The 19,340-nt window shown below is 39.4% G+C and overlaps 1 protein-coding gene across 3 annotated transcripts; it reads left to right on the top strand.

The window, feature by feature from the left end:
- MTFR2 (mitochondrial fission regulator 2) lies at positions 423 to 12,603 on the top strand. 3 transcript variants are annotated; one of them, XM_021389901.1, is made up of 8 exons: positions 423 to 2,648; positions 2,827 to 2,952; positions 3,327 to 3,431; positions 3,523 to 3,647; positions 6,736 to 6,953; positions 8,092 to 8,392; positions 10,752 to 10,938; positions 11,770 to 12,603. In XM_021389901.1, the coding sequence occupies exons 1-8, from the start codon at positions 2,586 to 2,588 to the stop codon at positions 11,866 to 11,868; spliced, it is 1,224 nt and encodes a 407-aa protein (XP_021245576.1). In that variant the 5' UTR covers positions 423 to 2,585; the 3' UTR covers positions 11,869 to 12,603. The 3 variants fall into 3 exon arrangements, with proteins under 3 accessions (XP_021245576.1, XP_021245577.1, XP_021245578.1); XM_021389902.1 differs by having other exon boundaries at positions 3,351 to 3,431; XM_021389903.1 differs by lacking the exon at positions 3,327 to 3,431.

A 19,340-nucleotide genomic window follows, 5' to 3' on the forward strand; every position in this document is an offset into this window, starting at 1 on the left:
TAACTGTTCTCTAGTAGCCTGAGGAATATACGTATATGAATTCTTCAGTGAGTTTCAAGTTTAGTTCTCTTTTGGAATGTGAATTTTAGAAACCTGTTTCCAAACCACTGGTGCTAGAAACTCAGAACAGGTCTGAAAACTGGAGCGCTCTCTCCCATTTCTACACTTGGTACAAAAGTACCTACAGCTGTCTTAATTCTGTAACTTGTGTCCGGAACAGGTTAGTCATGTTTTATGGATATCTTGCAATGTCTTCTGTCATTAAAAGACACTTCTCTTATCAAGGGTGACATAGTACTGTGTTGAAGGGTTTTTTTAAACCTGTAGTTAAAACTCACTGCAAGAAGAAGGTGCTATCCATAATTATGGGTGGCGTTTTCAGGGTCAACAGGGATTATAGTTTCAGCTTTAAGTCAATACCTTAATCACCCACAGAACATTTTAGTTAAGAAATTGATGGCAGTATCAATGCTGCATTTATATCAATTTTCATTTCAATTTGTTAAATTGCCTCTTCTCTATATGGACTTCCTCTTCAGGTAAGTGGTCTGGCAAGAGTAAGTCATTAAGTCTTCTATTACATTAACAGCCTTAAGTGAAATCTTGGAGAGAAAACAAACAAACACACACCAACCCAACATGTTCCCATGAAAATACAGAGCAAGTTACATTAAAACTCAAATAAGTAAAAATACTTGGAATATCCTAAATAATTGTATTAAGTGTGTATTCCATTACAGTGCCCTGGAAATACATGCTCTTGGTATTCCACTTTATCCAGTGTGTCAGTCTGAAGTTGTAACTTGATGATAAAAGTTGTTAGTGGAAGGTGTGAGAAATGAGTTAGGCTTTCACGCTGATTTTTCTGAATAGTTGTGCCCTCTTAATATTGTAGTCAAAGTGCAGAAGTCAGTCTACAGTATTTAAAAAAAAAAAAGTGCTTTGGTTAAAAGAAAAATATATTTGTCTTAAATACACATGCTCTCTTGTTAGTAGTTATCCATCTGACCTATCCATACTGAATAATAGAAGGCAAAAAACAGCATTCTAACTGTATTTGAAGAAAATGGATTTCACATTGCACTACTGTGCCAACATCTGTGTAGAAAGGGAAATGGGATTAATATTTGCCCTTCAGTAGTGGTTCCTAAAGGACAATTTCTGCCTTATGTTTAAGGAAGTTTAGGCAGACTATACCCTTTTTGCAAAACCTGCTTTTGTATGTACAGTGCATCTTTTAATAACAATTTGAAATGTGAACTGATTATTTTTCTAAGTAAATCTTGCATGTAATTTGTGTATACTACATTAGAAGCAAGAAAAGGAGCAGAACAATAAACTGGTATACTGACGGTGCCAGAGCCTATCTTAATGGGACTAACTACAACATCTATCTGAAACTAATGAATAGGACCAAGCTTTACTATCATGACCTCAGAATAGGTAGTCTGCATCTATTACTCTGATTGTTTTTAGGAAAGAGCATTCTTGCCTTAGTTTTCTGCTTCATTGAATGTGCAGGGTAATCTAGTACAGATCGCTTTGATAATGGCATGTGATTGTTGCATAGCCTTACCTCTAAACTTACCTGTAGGTTAGGTCATAAAAATCCTTTTTTTAAACCAGAGTGCATTTTTTAATAAACATAATTTCTTAATCACTGGAGAGATGGTGACAGCTGTAAGTTTGAGTGCTTCATTTCAGATAATCTAATCAAAGATGTAAGTTGCAGTCCTTCAAAGATCTGGAAGAAGTAGAAACTTAAATTGGGTTGAGACTTTTTCTTGACTATAAAATTAAGCATTTACCATACTGTCAAGTCCTTCAATATGAATAGTGAATTTTCATAATTGTGTTGGAATTAATATGGAAAACGTGCTTTTGAAGTTCTCAGTTGGATCTGCTGAAGTAGTTGTATGACTAGTGAACAGAAGTATTTAGTGCATTCTGTATTTCTCCTGCTGAAAGTTAGACCATCATTGACAGATCCTGGGCAGGAGGGTTCAAGCTTCCTTCCTGTATCAGATGTTCAACTACTCTTTGAATTAAGTAATAATTCAAAGAAAATTAGTAATAATTGTTGCTCTCCAGCAATGCAAGAGTTCCTGAATCTGCTTCATCTCTTCATGGTATGCAGTTCAGAGGAACTTGACTTGACTGTCATCCAGTCAAGTTCTGCTGCCCTAACGTTGCACAGCTGCATAGCATTGGAGCGATCATGATGTACGCAGTGGATGTAAGACCTTCCTTCCTGGCCCCATCCTCTCAAAGCTAACCCCGTGTAGGCTCCTGCCGGTGGAAGCGGATCCTCCTTAGCCGCCTTGGTGCCCGTTTGGGGCGCTGGCAGAGGCGGCCGCAGACACCAACCGCCGTGCCGGCGGCATTCAAACTGCCTCCTCCCGACGCGCCCCGCGGGCGCGGCCCGCCCCCGGCCGTCCGTTGGCTGCGCTGAGCGGTGCCGTCTCTCTACTGGCGAGACTTCCTTTCCGTCCCGCCCCCGCCGCTGATAGGTGCCGCCGGCCGGGGCTCGAGGCACGCGGGGTGCCGGCCCGGGGCGCGCTCCCCCTCCGCCTCGTGGTGCCGCCATGGCGCTGCTGCTGCACCTCCTGCGGCGCCTGCTGGAGTACCTGGGCTGGCCGCTCGAGCAGGTGAGAGCCGGCCGGGGAAAGGAGGGCGGGAGAGCGGGCGCGTGTGTGCCCGCAGGAGGCACCGCTCCGGCTCGCGGCTCCCGGGGGTGCGTTCTGTTGGTGCGGAGCTGCCGCCCCGCCCCTGGGAGCACCGGCCGCAACCCGGTTCCGTTGTCTGCATGTGGTGCTTCGCCGGCAGGCCGCCTTCCTGGAAGCCCGCGTGCTGGGCAGCGGCCGTGCGGTCAGAGCGTGCTTCTCCTCCGCGGCCCCGGCGGGAGAGCGCGTCCAGCAGCTGTGTGCGGCCTTACGGAGGTACCAGGCCAAGGTACGTTACGCTTGTGTTGCTTCTTTTCTGAGAGGTTTTCCTGAGAGCGAGGCGGATGCGCCTGGTTGCTCAAAAATGCGCTATTTACGTCGTAGCTTAGAATACTGCTAGTTACGCGATGTAGCTGCTACGTTCCCCGATGGCCTTTGTGCTGCCGATACGTGCTGGGTACGCGTCTGGATGTGGATTTGGAAGCGGGCGGCTAAAGCCCCCGGAACCTTCAGCTTTAGAAGAGTGTGGGAAGGTTACATTAACCCAGCTGCGTTGCCCTTAATTGCATAGAATGTTGCACCCTTTAATATCCCTTACGGTAAAAACAAGGGGCTTCAATTTTGGTTGATCTGTTAAAAAAAAAAAAGCATTCTGATTTTTAGGTCCTATCTGTTTGCCAAAAAAAGGAATATGGATCTACTCGAAGCGTTGTTCGTAGACTTGGGACAATTCTTTCCATAGAGCCTTACCCAAGACCTTATTTTCAAGTAAGCGATTTATGATTATATGTAAGCTTCAGCTACTTACATGTTCTAATTCCTCTAAATCCAGTTTTTCTACACGTATTTTTTGTCTTAGCTTGTTCAACACCTGAGTCCATTGGATCGTGTTGAACAAAGCGTGGTTCCAACTCCTGTAGCTCCATCACTTGCTGATGTCCTGTGGGTAGCACATGATCAAGGACAAGCATTTGCTAGATTTAGGTAAGTAGAAGTAAAATATATGCATAGAAATGAGTAGTAGCAGCAACTTTTGTCTTTTGTTGTCTTCTTGTCTATAAGCCTTCTCAGGGTTCCAGTTAAACCAACCCTGCAGACTTTTTATCTGGAAGTTCTTCCTGTGTAGAATATTTTTATCTGAAAGATTTCTAATGCTGAGTACTGTCTTTCCTCCTAATGGCACATCAGATAAATTAGAGGTATTTTTAACTTGTGTTTTCACTAAATAAGTATTTTGCGAGGGTGGAAGTTTAGAGAAACATATGTGTTGCAACAAAACAGAAGACATTTCTTATTGATGTCTTAGTTTACAAAAGTTTTGACAAACCTTATCAAGGAGAAAATGCAGAAAAATATTTAAATGTCTCCTTTTAATCTGATTGTTACAGTGCTACATATGTAAAGTTTATTGCTTTAATGGACTGAAGAACATAAAATAGTTTCAGTTGGAAGGGATTGGTAAAAATCACAAAGTCCAGCTGTCAGACTGCTTCAGGGCTGACTAGAAGTTAAAGCATATCGTTAAGAACATTATCCAAATGCCCCCTAAACATGAACAGGTGTGGGGCATCAACTGCCTCTCTGGGAAGCCTCTTTCAGTGCAAAACTGCCCTCTTGGTAATGAGGATTTTCCTAGTCTCTAGTCTGAACATCCCACGGTGCATCTTTTAGCTGTTGCCATGTGTCCCATTGCTTGATACCAGGGAGAAGAGACTCGGATCTTTGTCTCAACTTTCCCTCCTAGTAAAGCTGTAAAGATCAGTGAGGTCACCCTCAACGTCCTTTTCTGCAATCTTAACAAACCCAGTGTCCTCAGCCTCTCCTCACAGGACATGTCTACCAGCCCTCTATTCAGCTTTGTTGCCTTCCTCTGGATGCTTTCAGGGACTTTAATATACCTTTCTAAATTATGGAGCTACTTAGGGGGATGATCTTGTTGTAGAAGGATATCAAATTAGTGTGACAGGACTTCTCTTTTGTGGAACCATGTTGGCAGGGCAAGATTATTGCATTATCTTTTAAATGTCTTAAAGAGGTGCCAGGAGTAATCTCCAGAACTTCTGCAAGCACTGAAGTTAAACTAACAGGTCTGTAATTTCTAAGGTTATCTTTTGTGCCCTTCTTGTATATTGGGTATAGTTGTCCAGAGGCCTGACTACAGAGATGTCCCCAGATTCGCAAGATCACTGGCAGAGGGGCCCAGCTATAACATCTCCTAATTCCCTTAGTATTCTCAGGTGAATCCCACCAGACTCAATGGACTTAGAAGCATTCAACTGATATAACTGGTTCCTTAAAATTTCAGTATTGACAAATGGAAATTTGCTGTTCCCCCAGTCATGGTCCTCCAACTCAACGGACTGGCCAATCCAAGGCCTGTCATTAATATTAAAGACTGAGTGTAAAAAAGGTCTTTTCATCATCCCTGTTTGTCAAATAACTGGCTTAATCCAGTAGCTGTCTAATATTTTCCTTAGGCCTCCTCTTGCTATTAACATACTTCAAGAAGCCTTTTTTGCTATCTGAAATATCACTGAACAATTTTAACACTGAGCTTTGGCCTTTTGTGTTTTCTTCCTGCAAACATGAACTGCAGCTCCGTAGTCTTTGTGTTTCTTTATTTTAAAAATTTACCTTGAACATAGTCTTTGCAGTTCTTTAATAACACGCTGAAGGAAATTTTGTACATTGACAAAATGTAAGTACTATAAGATGACAAATTATCCTGAAATTTGTGGACGGGGGTATACAAGGTATATGAGTCTTCCCCCTATCCCTGTTCTATCACTCTAGAGAAAAAATAGCAAGTTGGCTTATTGTTACCCTACGGGATCTGTTCAAAGTCAGAGGAGGAGTCAGAAGCAAGATTAGAATGTGGATACTTGTGTGCCCACGTCTATGTTGGACAGTGTAATTCAGCTTTATTACTAACACATGCTCTTCTGTTATCTTTGTTTAGTACTTGCTGGTAATGGGATTTCAAGACACTAATCAATTCAGATGACATACTTTTTACTGTAGAAGCTGTGACGTATTTATTTTTCATCTTTGGATTCCTCAGCTGTTACCATTGAACTACCAAAGTGTTTTGAAGCAGTTGCAAAATACTAAAAGAGTAAAAGTATTGTTAAAAGGAACTGTGCATCATTTTATCTTGCTTGTGCTGCTCTTTAGCTGGTCTGACTCAGATCCATGACGCTTCATTGTTCTGTTGTTTCCATTCTTTCTTCCTCCTCCTCTCCTGGCTCTGCGGGATGTTTTTCAAGGGCAGGCGTAATGCTTATCTCTTCAGACCCAGTATAAAAAGCAACATTTTCGCAAATCAGAAAACAGTGTTGCAGGTGTGGTTTGAAGTAAAAGGATGATGGATGTAAGGAGAAAGGTGTGGTTTTGTTTCAGTGAAAACTTAGTGAATTTGGAATAAAGTAAATATAACTTCTTCATTTCATTGTCTCATTCTGTATTTTAAAGTCATTTCTGCGGGCTCAGACTTGAAATAACTTTTAAAATCGAAACACAAGCTGTTGCACAATTCTCTAATGCACCTGTGTTACACATGGAGCTTATAAAAGATAAGATTCTTATTTGGTAAGCATTAAAATTCATGATTATCCTCCGTTATACTTTCTGAAAGATTACAACTTCTTTGCTGCTTACAGCGGTTCATCTTGCAGAGTTTGATAAATGACTAAAATGTGTGAAGTCATGTTAAAGAGATTATTGCTATCTGACTCTCCCTGCCTTTTGTATCTATTGTTTCACGAAGGGAGAAGGGAGAGGCACCACAGTCAAATGGAACAATAACAGCTCAGTCCTGCACTATGGCCTGGCGGTGTATAATCTATCCCCGAGTAAACTATCAATTTTGATTATGACTGTTCAAGGATTTGTATCTTATTTTAACTGAGGGAGATTTAAGGCACTTCTGAAGTTATGATCAGCTAAACCTTCTCTTAAATAGTTTGCAAATTTTCTGTCTTGCAGAATGATGATAACTTGCCTGGACAGGTGCAGAATCTTGAGATTTCTTTTGCTGGTGAAACCTTCTAAACTGTCTTTTATTCCTTTCTAGGACTGAGTTATGGAGAAAAGAAAAAAGTACAGCTTATCGTGACTTACATCCATCTATAGATTCCATACCAAGTGTTTCAAAAAACAGTATGCAAAAAGACAGTCTTGTTGATCAAGCAGCACTCCAGAAAATTTCCGCGCTCGAAGATGAGCTAACTTTTCTTCGTACTCAGATCGCTGCAATTGTTGCAGCACAGACACTGGGAAGCATACCACCACGTAAGGCTTTCTGGTTTTTTCTGCCTTAGGGGTCTTCTTCATGGATTGCCATGCCTCTGAGTTTGATACTGAATATCTCTAATTTCTTCACCTGAAGTTACTTACACCAACAAAATTTATGAACGTAGTATTTATTTTGCGATGGTTGTGTTGCTACTGTGGTTTGCTTGTTTATTATTTTTTACAATTTTTTCTCCCCAAGCCTCCCCACCTTTCAGCTTTTCATGGCTTGCTTGCCAGTTTCAAATGCAGTTGATACTACGTGATGTCTATATTCATTTTCATGTTTGTGAAGGAACTTAGTAACAACACTAGTAATAAACCACCAATTACTGTTTAAAAAAATAATAATTTTAACTTTAGACTTGTGTGCAGCTTCTGACAAGTTATCAAAATAATGTTTAAAACACTCTAAGAAAGTCAGGTTCAGGATTTAAGAGAAACAAACGCTCTAAGTAGATGTCTAACCACCTTTGGAGCATCAAAGATAGTCTCTAGGATGAGCTTCAATCTTGTGATTTTTTCCCTTAAATGATTTGAGATCCTGATTGCCTTGCACACTAACTCCACTGTGGTTGTTGAAGCATTGAGGCTGATGTAATTTACATTTGTGTAGTGAGTGCTCTGCCAAGTGAACTTAAACAGTTCTGAGGCCTCTTATCCTGCAGCTGAGTTCTGCTGGCACTTCTTAGCGCTCTGTGTACAGTTTTGTAGTCTGTTTTATATGTTTTGTAGTTTTCCTTGCTGGTGCTTCATTTGGGCTATTGTAACTTTCAGACCATTGAGAATGAACTGTACACAGCTGCAGGCTGCTTTCTGTTTCAGGTTTCTGATTTGTCTAGTGCAAAGATCAAAGACACAAATGGAGAAAATTGGAGCAGCCCAAACCACCTCAGATTTATTATCTCATGTATTCTTAATCTATGTCTTTAAAACCAAAATTGTTCTTGGTTTTAAGTGTAATTGTTTTCTTCTGTGGTATAATGCATGAGTTGTGTAAGGAAATGATTTAAAAGGACTGCTGTCTTATCTTTACATAAGCAATGTCTAGGATGACTCGGTTTTAATGTTGTTAATTGCTAAGGTACTACTGATGACTAAAATAAAATCCCTGTTTTTCTTTTACGACTGCATTCAGAACCCTTTAGAACATTCAGCATTCCAGATGGATCTTACCCAGTGCCAACCATGACTTCTACGCCACTGTCTGTCTCTCACAGTCACTTTGCAATTCCTTCTCCTCCTCCACTTCCTTCTGCTGCACCATCTGGTGTTGATGCTAGTAATTCAGCAGTTGAACTTATAAAACAACGTCGTGCTGCAAGAAACAGTGCTTCAACTACAGGTGATAGTGCTGATCCCCAGAGGATGAAGAACGTTCCTAGTATGATGGATGTTTTGAAAGATCTAAACAAAGTTCAGTTGCGTGCTGTTGAGAGGTAAGTTGAATTGAATGTGTACCTGAGTTACCCAAGTTTATGCAGTCATCGCAGCAGTTAAAGCAGCAGCAGAGAACACCAAGATAAAACATCATTTAACAAGAAGCTAGTATTGACAAACATAAGTTTGTAATGTTTAAGTTCTTAGATTGGAATGTAAGATACTCATGGTGTGGCTTTTAGATCAATTTAAAAAATGCTGAGCATCGCAGCTTTTAAAAATAGTGTCCTACATTAGTATACAAGTCTCAGGTTGTTTGAGTCCTTGGTGTGTGTGTGTGTCTTGTTTCAAGACTGAGTCTATTTGAAAATAACTTATGACGTTGCCTACAGAGTTGCTGGAAACTGCTTTGAAAAATAAGCTTTTTACATTCACTGTGAAAGGACGTATCTTTTGGGAAACACTAGGAACTAGCTTAACATATCCAAAATATTCTGCTCTTTCCTTTGAACTGTTAAATACATGATGTGTCTTATTGAAGATGTTTCATGAATTTAAATAGTGCAATTGTGCTGTAATACTTTTCATACTCTACTATTTTGATTTTAAGCACTGTTGACAGGTTACAAAAATTCCTTACTAAAGCCTGTAACATGTCTTCGTGACAGTGTTGGTCTGCTATGCTAGATGTGATAAAGGGTTGTCAGATGTCTTTTCTGAACTTCTGGAGTTGAAAAAGTGTGCAAGAACAACTGAATCTCTAACGAATAAGAGAATATTGGCGAGAAGGTTCAAGCTCTACTGCCTTACCACCAACATTCCCCGTTGTGGGCCAACATCTTAAAATAGGAGGCGTTACTTTCAGAGTAGTGCTTGTATGTTTTCTTCCATATCATTTCACGTAGTATGGAAGAAGAAAGTGAGAAGTGAAATGTTTATAATTACAGTTTTAATGATCATCACGTTGAGCAGGGTTATATTTAGTAGGAATTAATAGGTGTGTATCTGAAATGCTCCTGGATTTAGGCATCTACTTGAATTCTGAAGGTAGAACTTAACAATAAATTTATATCTGCGGTCCTTCCTTCTACCTTTGGGCCTAGGTTGTTGTCCAGTCTGTCAGGTAGCAGTCTGACAGCAGTTTAATGGGAATAGCACACCTCTGTTCTCCAGAGCTTAGACCCTGAGGATCTCTGCTACTACCAACTGAGCACCACCTTATGCAGTGGGCAAGTGCTCCAACAGCTTGACTGTATGTGAAAGGTGATCTCTGTCCTTCCAGGCTTCACGTTAAGTTACATTGTCTGCAACTGCCAGACTTTGAGCTCACTGTTGTCAGTGTGCACTAGGAACAATTCATTGATCTGGAAATAGCACTTTACTAGGCAAAAGTGTGAGTACTTATAGATCTGTTTCAAATATCTCAGTGGCTAGCAGGGCCCTTTATGACTTAATTTCTTGGACTAGTCACTAATTTCCATATTTATGTTGGCATTGGGATGCTAGGTGCTCTTTTGGTCTTGTATCTTTTTGCCATCTTTCAATTTTGGATTTGATGAGAATGACTTTCATAAATTAGAATACAGACTCACTACTTTTTCTAATTTTGACTATAAACATTTCATATTTGGATACTCAGGTGCTCACTTGGATGGAAAAACTCTTAGAAGCCTTTGTGCCAAGTTTGATAAATTTCCTTTGATAATCATAGACTCATAGAATAGCCAGGGTTGGAAAAGACTTCTGAGATCATCCAGTCCAACTGTCTACCTGCCACCATTATTTCCCACTAAACCATGTCCCTCTATACAACATCTAAACGTTTCTTGAACACCTCCAGGGTCAGTAACTCCACCACCTCCCTGGTGGGAGTGGTGAGTGAAGTATGAAGTGAGATCAAATGTGGTTAATAAATGGGACTTTATTGTCACCTGGATGCGTATTTACTTAAATGAGGTGGTGTTTTCTCTAAATATGGTTGCTCTGAGGAATTGTATAAGTTTTCTTTTTTTTCCCCCTCTTTAATTCTTACTGAAGTTTAAATCAAATTAACATACTTCATAATCTTTTTCAACATAGTGGGAATCTCCCACTAATATGCTTTAAAATAGCTTAGAAATGTAACCTCCTACGAAAACTGTACTTCAGTTCTTTCCTTTTACGCCCATTAATTTAACACTTAATTGATTTACTGCCACTTTTCTTTAAGGAGCAGCATTTTCGAGCTAACAATCTGGCTGACAGGTTCTTAAGTGTACTGTTAGTGGTCCTGTTTGGTGAATTGCTGAAAACAATGTGAGCAGCATTATTTGTGTGACATAGGATAGGAGAGGATGTATACAAAAGTTGTGTCTTGGGATTTTAGATAGCTAAGCACATGATTATGGGCAGGAGATAACACATTTTCTTTCTTTATAGGTCACCTGGAGGTACTCCCGTATCTAAACCAAAGAAAAGGAGAAGTTCAGATTGGGATCCAGTTGCTCTACTAACTCACGCACTAAAACAGAAATTTGCACATAAATATGAAGATGAGGATGATTCACTGGACAAAGAAAACAGATCTTTTGATAGCTCCCCATTTTCTAGTCCAGAAATCCCACTGGTATGTTTTTATATAAGTTTTTCATATTCTTGAAAAATTTAGCACATGTATGATTGAGCTATGGACATTTGCTTGATGGTAATTAGTAGTTATTCGTGTGTAGAAATGATGGGTGTAGTTAGTAAGACTATTAATTAGCTAACTAATTTTACAAATAAAGATATCAGGAATGTAACAGAGATGTGCCTAACACGTGCTCTGTGTTCAAAGACCAAATAAAAGCACCGGGTTTAGCATTTCTTTTGTGGTAGCATCATTGCCACAAACTGCATCTTTGTTCTGAATTAAGAATCTGAATGTTGGTGTAGAGCATCTGAAAAAATACAGACAATTAGAAACTTGTTAAAAACAAAACAGCCACGCTTATATTGTGGATATTATAGACCATTACATTGCATGGCTAGCATACCTGATTCTAGATGGGAAGATTGAAGTTAGATCCAGGAAGAGATTGTTTATGGGTCAACTTTTGTTCCAGGTCTAACAGCTGAATTTATAGAGTCCTGGAAGAGGGACTGGAGAGCTAGCATGTTCAGGAGTAGATAAAGAAAGATGGGCTCTTTTGGTTAAAGTAGAGGCTTATCTGCAAGATTAGTATGATGAGTATGCTTATTCTAATTGTTTACCTATGAGTGTTCTGAAGAATAAATGTGCTTAAAGTAATTTCACAGGTTTACTGTCTTATCCTTCCTTGGTTAAGAGAAGTACAGAACTTCATTTTTATTGTAAACATCTTTAAACTGTCTTTATTGTAAACTGTATTTCTTGTGAAGTTCTTCTCATTCAGTTTTCTTGGGTATAATTTTACCTAATGCTATTCCTGTTCCCTAGGTTGGACGTTGCAGCCTGAAGCCAAATGTAAATTCTAGCCTCATAAGAACTGACAAAGTTAAACAAGTATCAGTGTGGAAAGTGAGACCTCATATTTAACTGATGGAGGGAGACGTCTGAGGAAACTTGGTACTGTGTGTAAGTGGCAGGGCTGCTTTGTGAAACTGCTGTAATGTGTTCTAGAATGTAATCCATCCTATGCTGTTGAAGTTTGGATTGTAGGCATGTGAAATTGTCTCTTCTTCTCCTTAGTTTCCCAGCAACCGAACTTGTGAATCTGATGCTTTATGAGAAGCACACAACCAAAAAAAAGTATCTTGTTCTTATGGAACACTGTGTCTTAAACCTGGGAGATAAAGGAAATAAATGTGTGAAAGAAACATAATTATTGGTATGGCAGCTGAGATGTGTGCTGTCTCTGCACTTGAGTGTAAATAATGAAATGGTGTAATCTTTTGTTTGGAGTGTATTATGTATAGCTGACTGTATACAGCTAATGGTAGCTAACACTGTAGTGTAGTTTCTTCAGTTTTCCTTACAGTTTGTTAATACTACTCCATGTTCCATGTGCAAATAATATTTCAATTTATTTTGCATCCATAGAGAAACTTTTATTTATGAAGCTTTGGTTCTAAGTACACTGCAGGCTGTCTGTTAAACGCTTGTAATATGGGGGAGTTGTCTTCACACACAAAAAAGACTTCTTAGAGAGATCTGATAGCACGTAGTCTAACTTCTGTGTATAGATAAACCTTGTGTTATTTCTCTCATTGGTTTCTCTGTACGAAATCTTTGTTCAGAGCATATACAATAAAATTTCCTCTGTATCATAGATATGTGTGGTAGTTACATTTCTGTCTTGGAGACTGTTTTATATCTTAGGAGCTGACCATATTAGACAATTTCTTGGATTGTATCATCTGAAATTACTTAAAGGAGAGCTTGTGCTTTTCTTGCCAGAGTAGAAGGAGTTCCTTATTTACAAATTTGTTGTAATCTACTGTTTAAAGTAGCTTCCTTTGCTTAATCTTTTGGTTTTATGCATCTGGATTATTAGACAAACTTTATATCAATTGAACTGTGAATTGTATCCATTGTATGTCCTTGTGCATCTTCTATTTTCCTACCCACCAACACAATGGCATTTGGATTTCCTGTTACTGCCCAATCTAATTTGCTGAGTTGTTAGAAATTAATGTTCAAATTTTGCACTTTGGTTTTAATTTCCAAAGTTATCTTTTGACTAAAATTGGAGCTTATGGAACTATTTGTTCCTTAAATAATGTTTTTCGAGATGCTTTTCCCCTGATTTTTACTAATTCTTGAACTTATCGCATTCTTTCATTTCCTTTCACGATCTGTAGCAACCAGACTTTCCCCTTCTCTTTGCTTCTAAAATATGTATTTGCTACATTCTCTACATAAACAGCTATGAAATCCACATGGAACAGGCAGCTTGGCCCTCTGCTTAGTAAACTTTACCTCTTCTATCAAAGCTCTAGTTGTCTTTTGTCTGCTGCTCTGATAAAGCAGGGAGCAACAGTGAAAGAAATCCACAAGTGCCTGCAGAGGAAAACGTGAGTGTTAGTGGCTCCTGTTATGTGTAAATCTTGTGAAAGAGCTTCCTTTTGCTTCACCTCTTCTAGTGAGCAAGTTACCTCTTCTGTTATGTCAGCATTCATAGATCCAGGGGATCTCAGGATTTATGACTGCTCTGCTGAGACTGACAAACATGAAGGTGGAATTCCTACTGTGAGGAACTGAGTTAATTGGGAAGCTCTGGCTATAGTAGTCAGTCTTCTGTTGCTTTATGTGGTCAGCAGTTTCTACTCTCTTTAGGAAGAAATACTGTTTTGGACTCTCTGAGCTGCTTCTGTTTCTTCAGACAGTCTGGTCAAGAGCAGTTCCCAGTTGAAAGCTTGAATTTGAAAATGGATTCTCCTTGTTGTAGAAAAGACTTTTCTCCACAATTTCTCTTAAACCAGCAATCTAGTATCAGACTTCGGAAGCATCTACAAATGTTAGTGAGCTGTCCAGCTTAGCTGGCTCTCCAGACTACTAGGTACTATCTGATTTTTTGAGTTAGCTTACTGTGAACTGTGCTATAATGCTATAGTAGTTTGTATGGCTGATCTGCTTACTTGGAGGTGGGTGAAAAAGTCACGGGCCCTGTGTTCTTGTTTTTTTTTTTTCTTTCCAGCTATGTACCAGTTTCACATGTGAGGAGAACAGATTTTGTTTCTTGTTCCAGAGAATTAGATAAGGCAAGGAACTGTGGTATACCTTGAGAACTCTGCGGGAGGCATCTAATAAAATCTATCAGTTTTCAATACTAAGAAGTTGCAAAATGTTGAACATCACAGCCTAAAATGAAAATGTTAGCCCCAGTTGCAGAGGAGAGTTTTCTCCATTTCAGAATTAATGAGATTTAGCTTTGTCATCGTATTTTCTTTGACTGGAACATCTGTATCAACTCTGAAGCAACTTCTTCCTCTGTAAGAAGAATCCATGCCCTCTTGACCTGTGAATAACCTTTATTTCTCAGTGGGCAATACAACTCCTAGCAATACAGGGGTAGGTGAGAAGACTCAGGAGAATGTTCCAGCAGACTTTAGCTACCTCCATATTACCTTCTGGGTTTATCAGAGTAATTGTGAATTACATGTGTGATTATTTAAAACATGCTTGTATGAAATTTGAATAGTTTGCAGAATCAGTTCTAATGCTTAACAGAATGCCATCACTTCTCTGAAAGACAAATAGAAAAAGCTAAGCCTTACTGAAGTTTTCTGGTGGTCAATACATGAAAATTTGACATTCATCTTATCCTTGGTCAGAGGCATGATTTGATTTAGTAACTTGCAATTAAATTGTTTTAAGATGTAAAACCTTATTTTTGCAACTCTTAGGGAGAAAATACAGCTCTTTTTCTTCTGAACAACATTGTCCTTCACATTAGTGGTTTACTTTTTTTTTTTTCTCGAAGGCATGTACATTTATGATACTATACAGTTTGGCATGGAGAGTGTACTGTTATGTACAGTCCTACGTATAGTTTAAATGGTCTTAATGAAGAAAAAGTTTGTTTTACTTATTTAAATATTGAGATTTCGCAACAAACTCATTTATTTTGTAAGTGAATGTTATTAAAATAAATGTTCAAAATAGTATATGAGTAACTTTTCACAAAATCAGAATTAGAATAAGCTACCCTATATACAAGATCAACTAACTTCAGTGGAATCCTGACAACTGTGCTAAGGTTTTTGAAAAGAACTGATGTAAGCTGAAATACCTTTAGCATTTCAATGCAGCCATGAAGACTTGCTGGTTCTATTAAGGTTTTAATGACAACCCCCCCGAAATTGAAAGCTGACAAGGTCCAAGACTGTAAATTCATGCAGGTTTTCACAAACATTTATTATTTTATCTTGTTTTGTATGTTTTTTTCTTTCAGCATTAGTGCCTACCATCTCAAATTTCTGCTCATGTGCCAGCCTACAGCTCATTCTTTTCCCTTGTTTAGGAAAATTATTGCCAGATACAGAAATTACTTCTTGAAGCTTTTGAAGCGTAAGTCTAGGCATTCATTATCATATTTTTTCAAAGTCCCTAAGGTGAACTTTCATAATCATCTTCGTAGAATCTAAATGGTAATTAAAGGATTTATGAGACTAAAGTCCTGATAAAATTCTTAATTTTGTGATTTTGAGTTTTAAACAAATGAACTGATTCTTGTTTTGGAAGATACCTTGATGGGACATACTATCTTTTCTCTTTTACAGCTTATAGTTTTGTTTCTTTTTTAGTTTTGAAAACTGAAAATCTTTGTTAATGGATAAAATTTACTCAAGGTGGGTATGTGCTTTTTATTTGGTTATACCTTTGCTGTACTTACATGAATTAGTATAACTTAGCAGTGAAACCATTGTAGCTTCTTCAGTAAATGTACTAAATTATTTTCCTTTGTTGCCTATTGCTTGTGTTCGGCATCATCGCATATTGTGTAGAATATGCCTATTGTAGTTACATTCCATTCAGTCAATTGACCTACCTCTTGTCATCTCAGTATTTCTTCCTACATTATCACAGTCAGACCATCTCTCCTGCTCACTGTTTCCTTAGAGATTTTCTGTTTCTAAAGTGTAAGGGTTATTAAAAAAGAATGTTAATCTTCAGGAGATAGAATATGTTATATCAAAAGAAAAAAAGATAGATTAATGCCTGGATCTGTTTATATAAATAATTCTAGTTCTGTTTCTTTCAGTTTGACTGACAAATGTGAAAGGCCTAGTCTAGAAGGGTCCTTGAAAAGCCTTTTCCTTCTCTCTAGTGTTTGTAAATGGTACAGTGGTTTATAAGTGTGCATGCCCTGCTCTGTAATTTTTATCTGGGACCATTTTTTTAGGACACCACTAACTGCTGTAATTTTTTTAACAATATATGAAATTATGTTATGTGTAAAGACTAAAAAGGACAACTGTCTTTCCAGTTAGGAAATATTTTGTCCATTTCAGTATTTTTGCCCAGATTATTTACCAATTCTTGTGTTTCAGAAATATTTTCTCACTCTTTAATGCCAGTCACAAACAAAAATAATTTCTATTTCTCATCCATTTTATAAGGTAATTTTTGTATCTATTCGGGTTATATATTTATATATATCCTTGCATATTTGGCAAGGACTGTTTTGCCCATGAATCTGTGGGCATGCATCAATAAAACAGCTATCTCCTATAAGATAACTAATACCATATGTCTGTTGTTTAATTTATACTAGAACATCTCAAAATCCAGTTACAAATTAGTGAAGTAATTTGGCCTATGTTTGACAGAATTAGAAAGGACTGGAAATCAGAGGACTCAATCTGTCAAGAATAATTTTTAATAAATCAGATTTCATGACCTCATTTTTGAAACCTAGGACTGAATTGTAAATATGAATCATAACTCATAGAATCACAGAATGGTTTCGGTTGGAAGGGACCTTTAAGATCATCTAGTTCCAACCCCCCTGCTATAGGCAGGGACACCTCACTCTAGACCAAGTTGCTCAAAGCCCCATCCAGCCTGGCCTTGAAGGCCTTCAAGGAGGGGGCATCCACAACCTCTTCAGGCAACCTGTTCCAGTGTCTCACCACTCTATCAGTAAAGAATTTCTTCCTGATGTCTAGTCTAAATCTACCCTCTTCCAGTTTAAAACCATTTCCCCTTGTCCTGTCACTACATATCCTTATAAAAAGTCCCTCCCCAGCTTTACTGTTGGCCCCTTTCAAGTACTGGAAGGCCACTATAAGGTTCCCCCAGAGCCTTCTCTTCTCCAGGCTGAAAAGCCCCAGTTCTCCCAGCCTGTCCTCATAGGGAAGGTGCTCCAGCCCTCTGACCATCGTCATGGCCCTCCTCTGGACCCGCTCCAACAGCTCAATGTCCTTCTTATGTTGGAGGCCACAGAACTGGACGCAATACTCCAGATAGAGTCTCATGAGAGCAGAGTAGAGAGGCAGGATCACCTCCCTTGTCCTGCTGATCACGCTTCTCTTTACACAACCCAGGATACGGTTGGCCTTCTGGACTGCAAGCCTACATTGATGGCTCATGTTGAGTCTTTCACCAACCAGCACCCCCAAATCCTTCTCCTCAGGGCTGCTCTCAAGCCATTCTCTGCCCAACCTGTATCTGTGCTTGGGATTGTCCCAACCCAGGTGCAGGACCTTGCACTTGGCTTTGTTGACTTCATTAGATTGGCATGGGCCCACCTCTCAATACTGTCCAAGTCCCTCTGGACAACATCCCTTCCTTCTAGCATGTCAACTGCACCATTCAGCTTGGTGTCATCTGCACACTTGCTGAGGGTGCATTCAATCCCACTGTCCATGTTGCCTACAAAGACGTTAAATAACACCGATTCCAGCACCAATCTCTCATCACCAGTCTCCACTTGGACACTGAGCCATTGGCCATAACGCTGAGTGCGACCATCCAGCCAATTCCCTATCCAGTGAGCGGTCCATTCATGAAATCCATTTTTCTCCAATTTGGTGACCAGGATGTCATGTGGGACAGTGTCAAATGCTTTGCGCAAGTCCAGGTAGATGACATCAGTTGCTCTTCCTTTATCCACTAATACTGCCTTCCTTTTTCTTGGGATTCCTGCACTTTCTTGGGTCTCTCTTCCCTCCAGGGCTTTATCCCATGTCACCCTGCCAAGCAGTTCCCTAAAGAGCTTGAAATCTGGTCTCCTGAAGTCCGGAGTGGTGAGCTTGTGTGCACCCTCTTTGACACCCTAAGGATCTTGAACTCCATCATTTTGTGGTCACTGCAGCCAAGGCTGCCCTTGAGCTTCATGTTACTCACCAGCCCCTCCTTGTTGGCAAGGACAAGGTCCAGCATAGCACCTTTTCTCATGGGTTCCTGTACCACTTGGAAGAGGAAGTTATCTTCAACACATTCCAGGAACCTCTGAATTGCACCAGCAATCAAATCTACATCATCAATCATTCAAATCTACATGAAAGCACATAAAAAAAATATTTGAACTATTTCAGATATTTTGAGGAAAAAAAAGAGGAAGATTCTGTAAGATTATTTTCTTTAAATTCAAATATTATGTTTTGTATTTGGAGATTGGAATCATAGTTTGATTTGCAATATCTCAACTTTATTTTAGCTGGCTTTTATCTAGCTGTTCAGATCAGAGACATTTTTGATTGTGCTAGACATTAGTTTCCACAGATTTATTTATTTAGGGAAGTAATTCTAACAACTAATTGTAATACTCAAAAGATTCTTTTTATATTCATTACTTTTCCCAGTAGTTCTGTCAGCAGGATCTTTCCTCCTGCAATGGAAATTTGATTTATTTAGCTTGTTGAAAGAAAAACAGTGTGATCCTTGTGTTCCAGCTATGATTGTAATCCTAGGCTATTTGTCTGAAATGCTGAAGAGGGCTCTAAGAGCAGTTTATTTAAGTAGGTTGCTCTGAAAGTAATGCCTCCTATTTATTCCCCTGACAACTACAACAAAGAGCACAACAATACGATTTGCAAGAGCAACTTCTCAGCTACAAAATACTATTTTTTACCATAGTCACCACTACTAACTATGCATTTTTCCCAGCAATGAACAAGAGCCTGCATGTCACGCTCGTAAAAAAAAAAAATCATGGCTGTCTGGAATGTGCCTTATCTTTTATGTTGCCATCACCACTGCAGAAATGCACCACTCACTGCCTCACTGCACTACATCCGCTGTTTGGTCTCCATCAACATTCAGCAAGCATCGATGAATGTCTGCCTCTCTAGCAGCACCCTTCCAGATCACCTCTGCCTGACACTCACGCTCTCTTTCACCCCTCTCGTTCTCATCCTTCCTCTTTTGCTTCACTTGTCCTTGCCCCTGCTGTGTACGTGCCTGCAGGCGGCGCTGGCGGCAGGTGACGGCCACTGCTGAAGGTGCTGACATTTCACCTCTGCACATCACCTCCACTTCCACAGCAGCCGTGTTACTTGTTGGTGGTGACATTTCCCAAATCCCGTGTGGACTTTATAGCGACGAGGCAGTGCTGGGTTATG

This window comes from Numida meleagris, chromosome 3, assembly GCF_002078875.1.
Source record: "Numida meleagris isolate 19003 breed g44 Domestic line chromosome 3, NumMel1.0, whole genome shotgun sequence".
Classification (NCBI taxonomy): Eukaryota; Metazoa; Chordata; class Aves; order Galliformes; family Numididae; genus Numida; species Numida meleagris.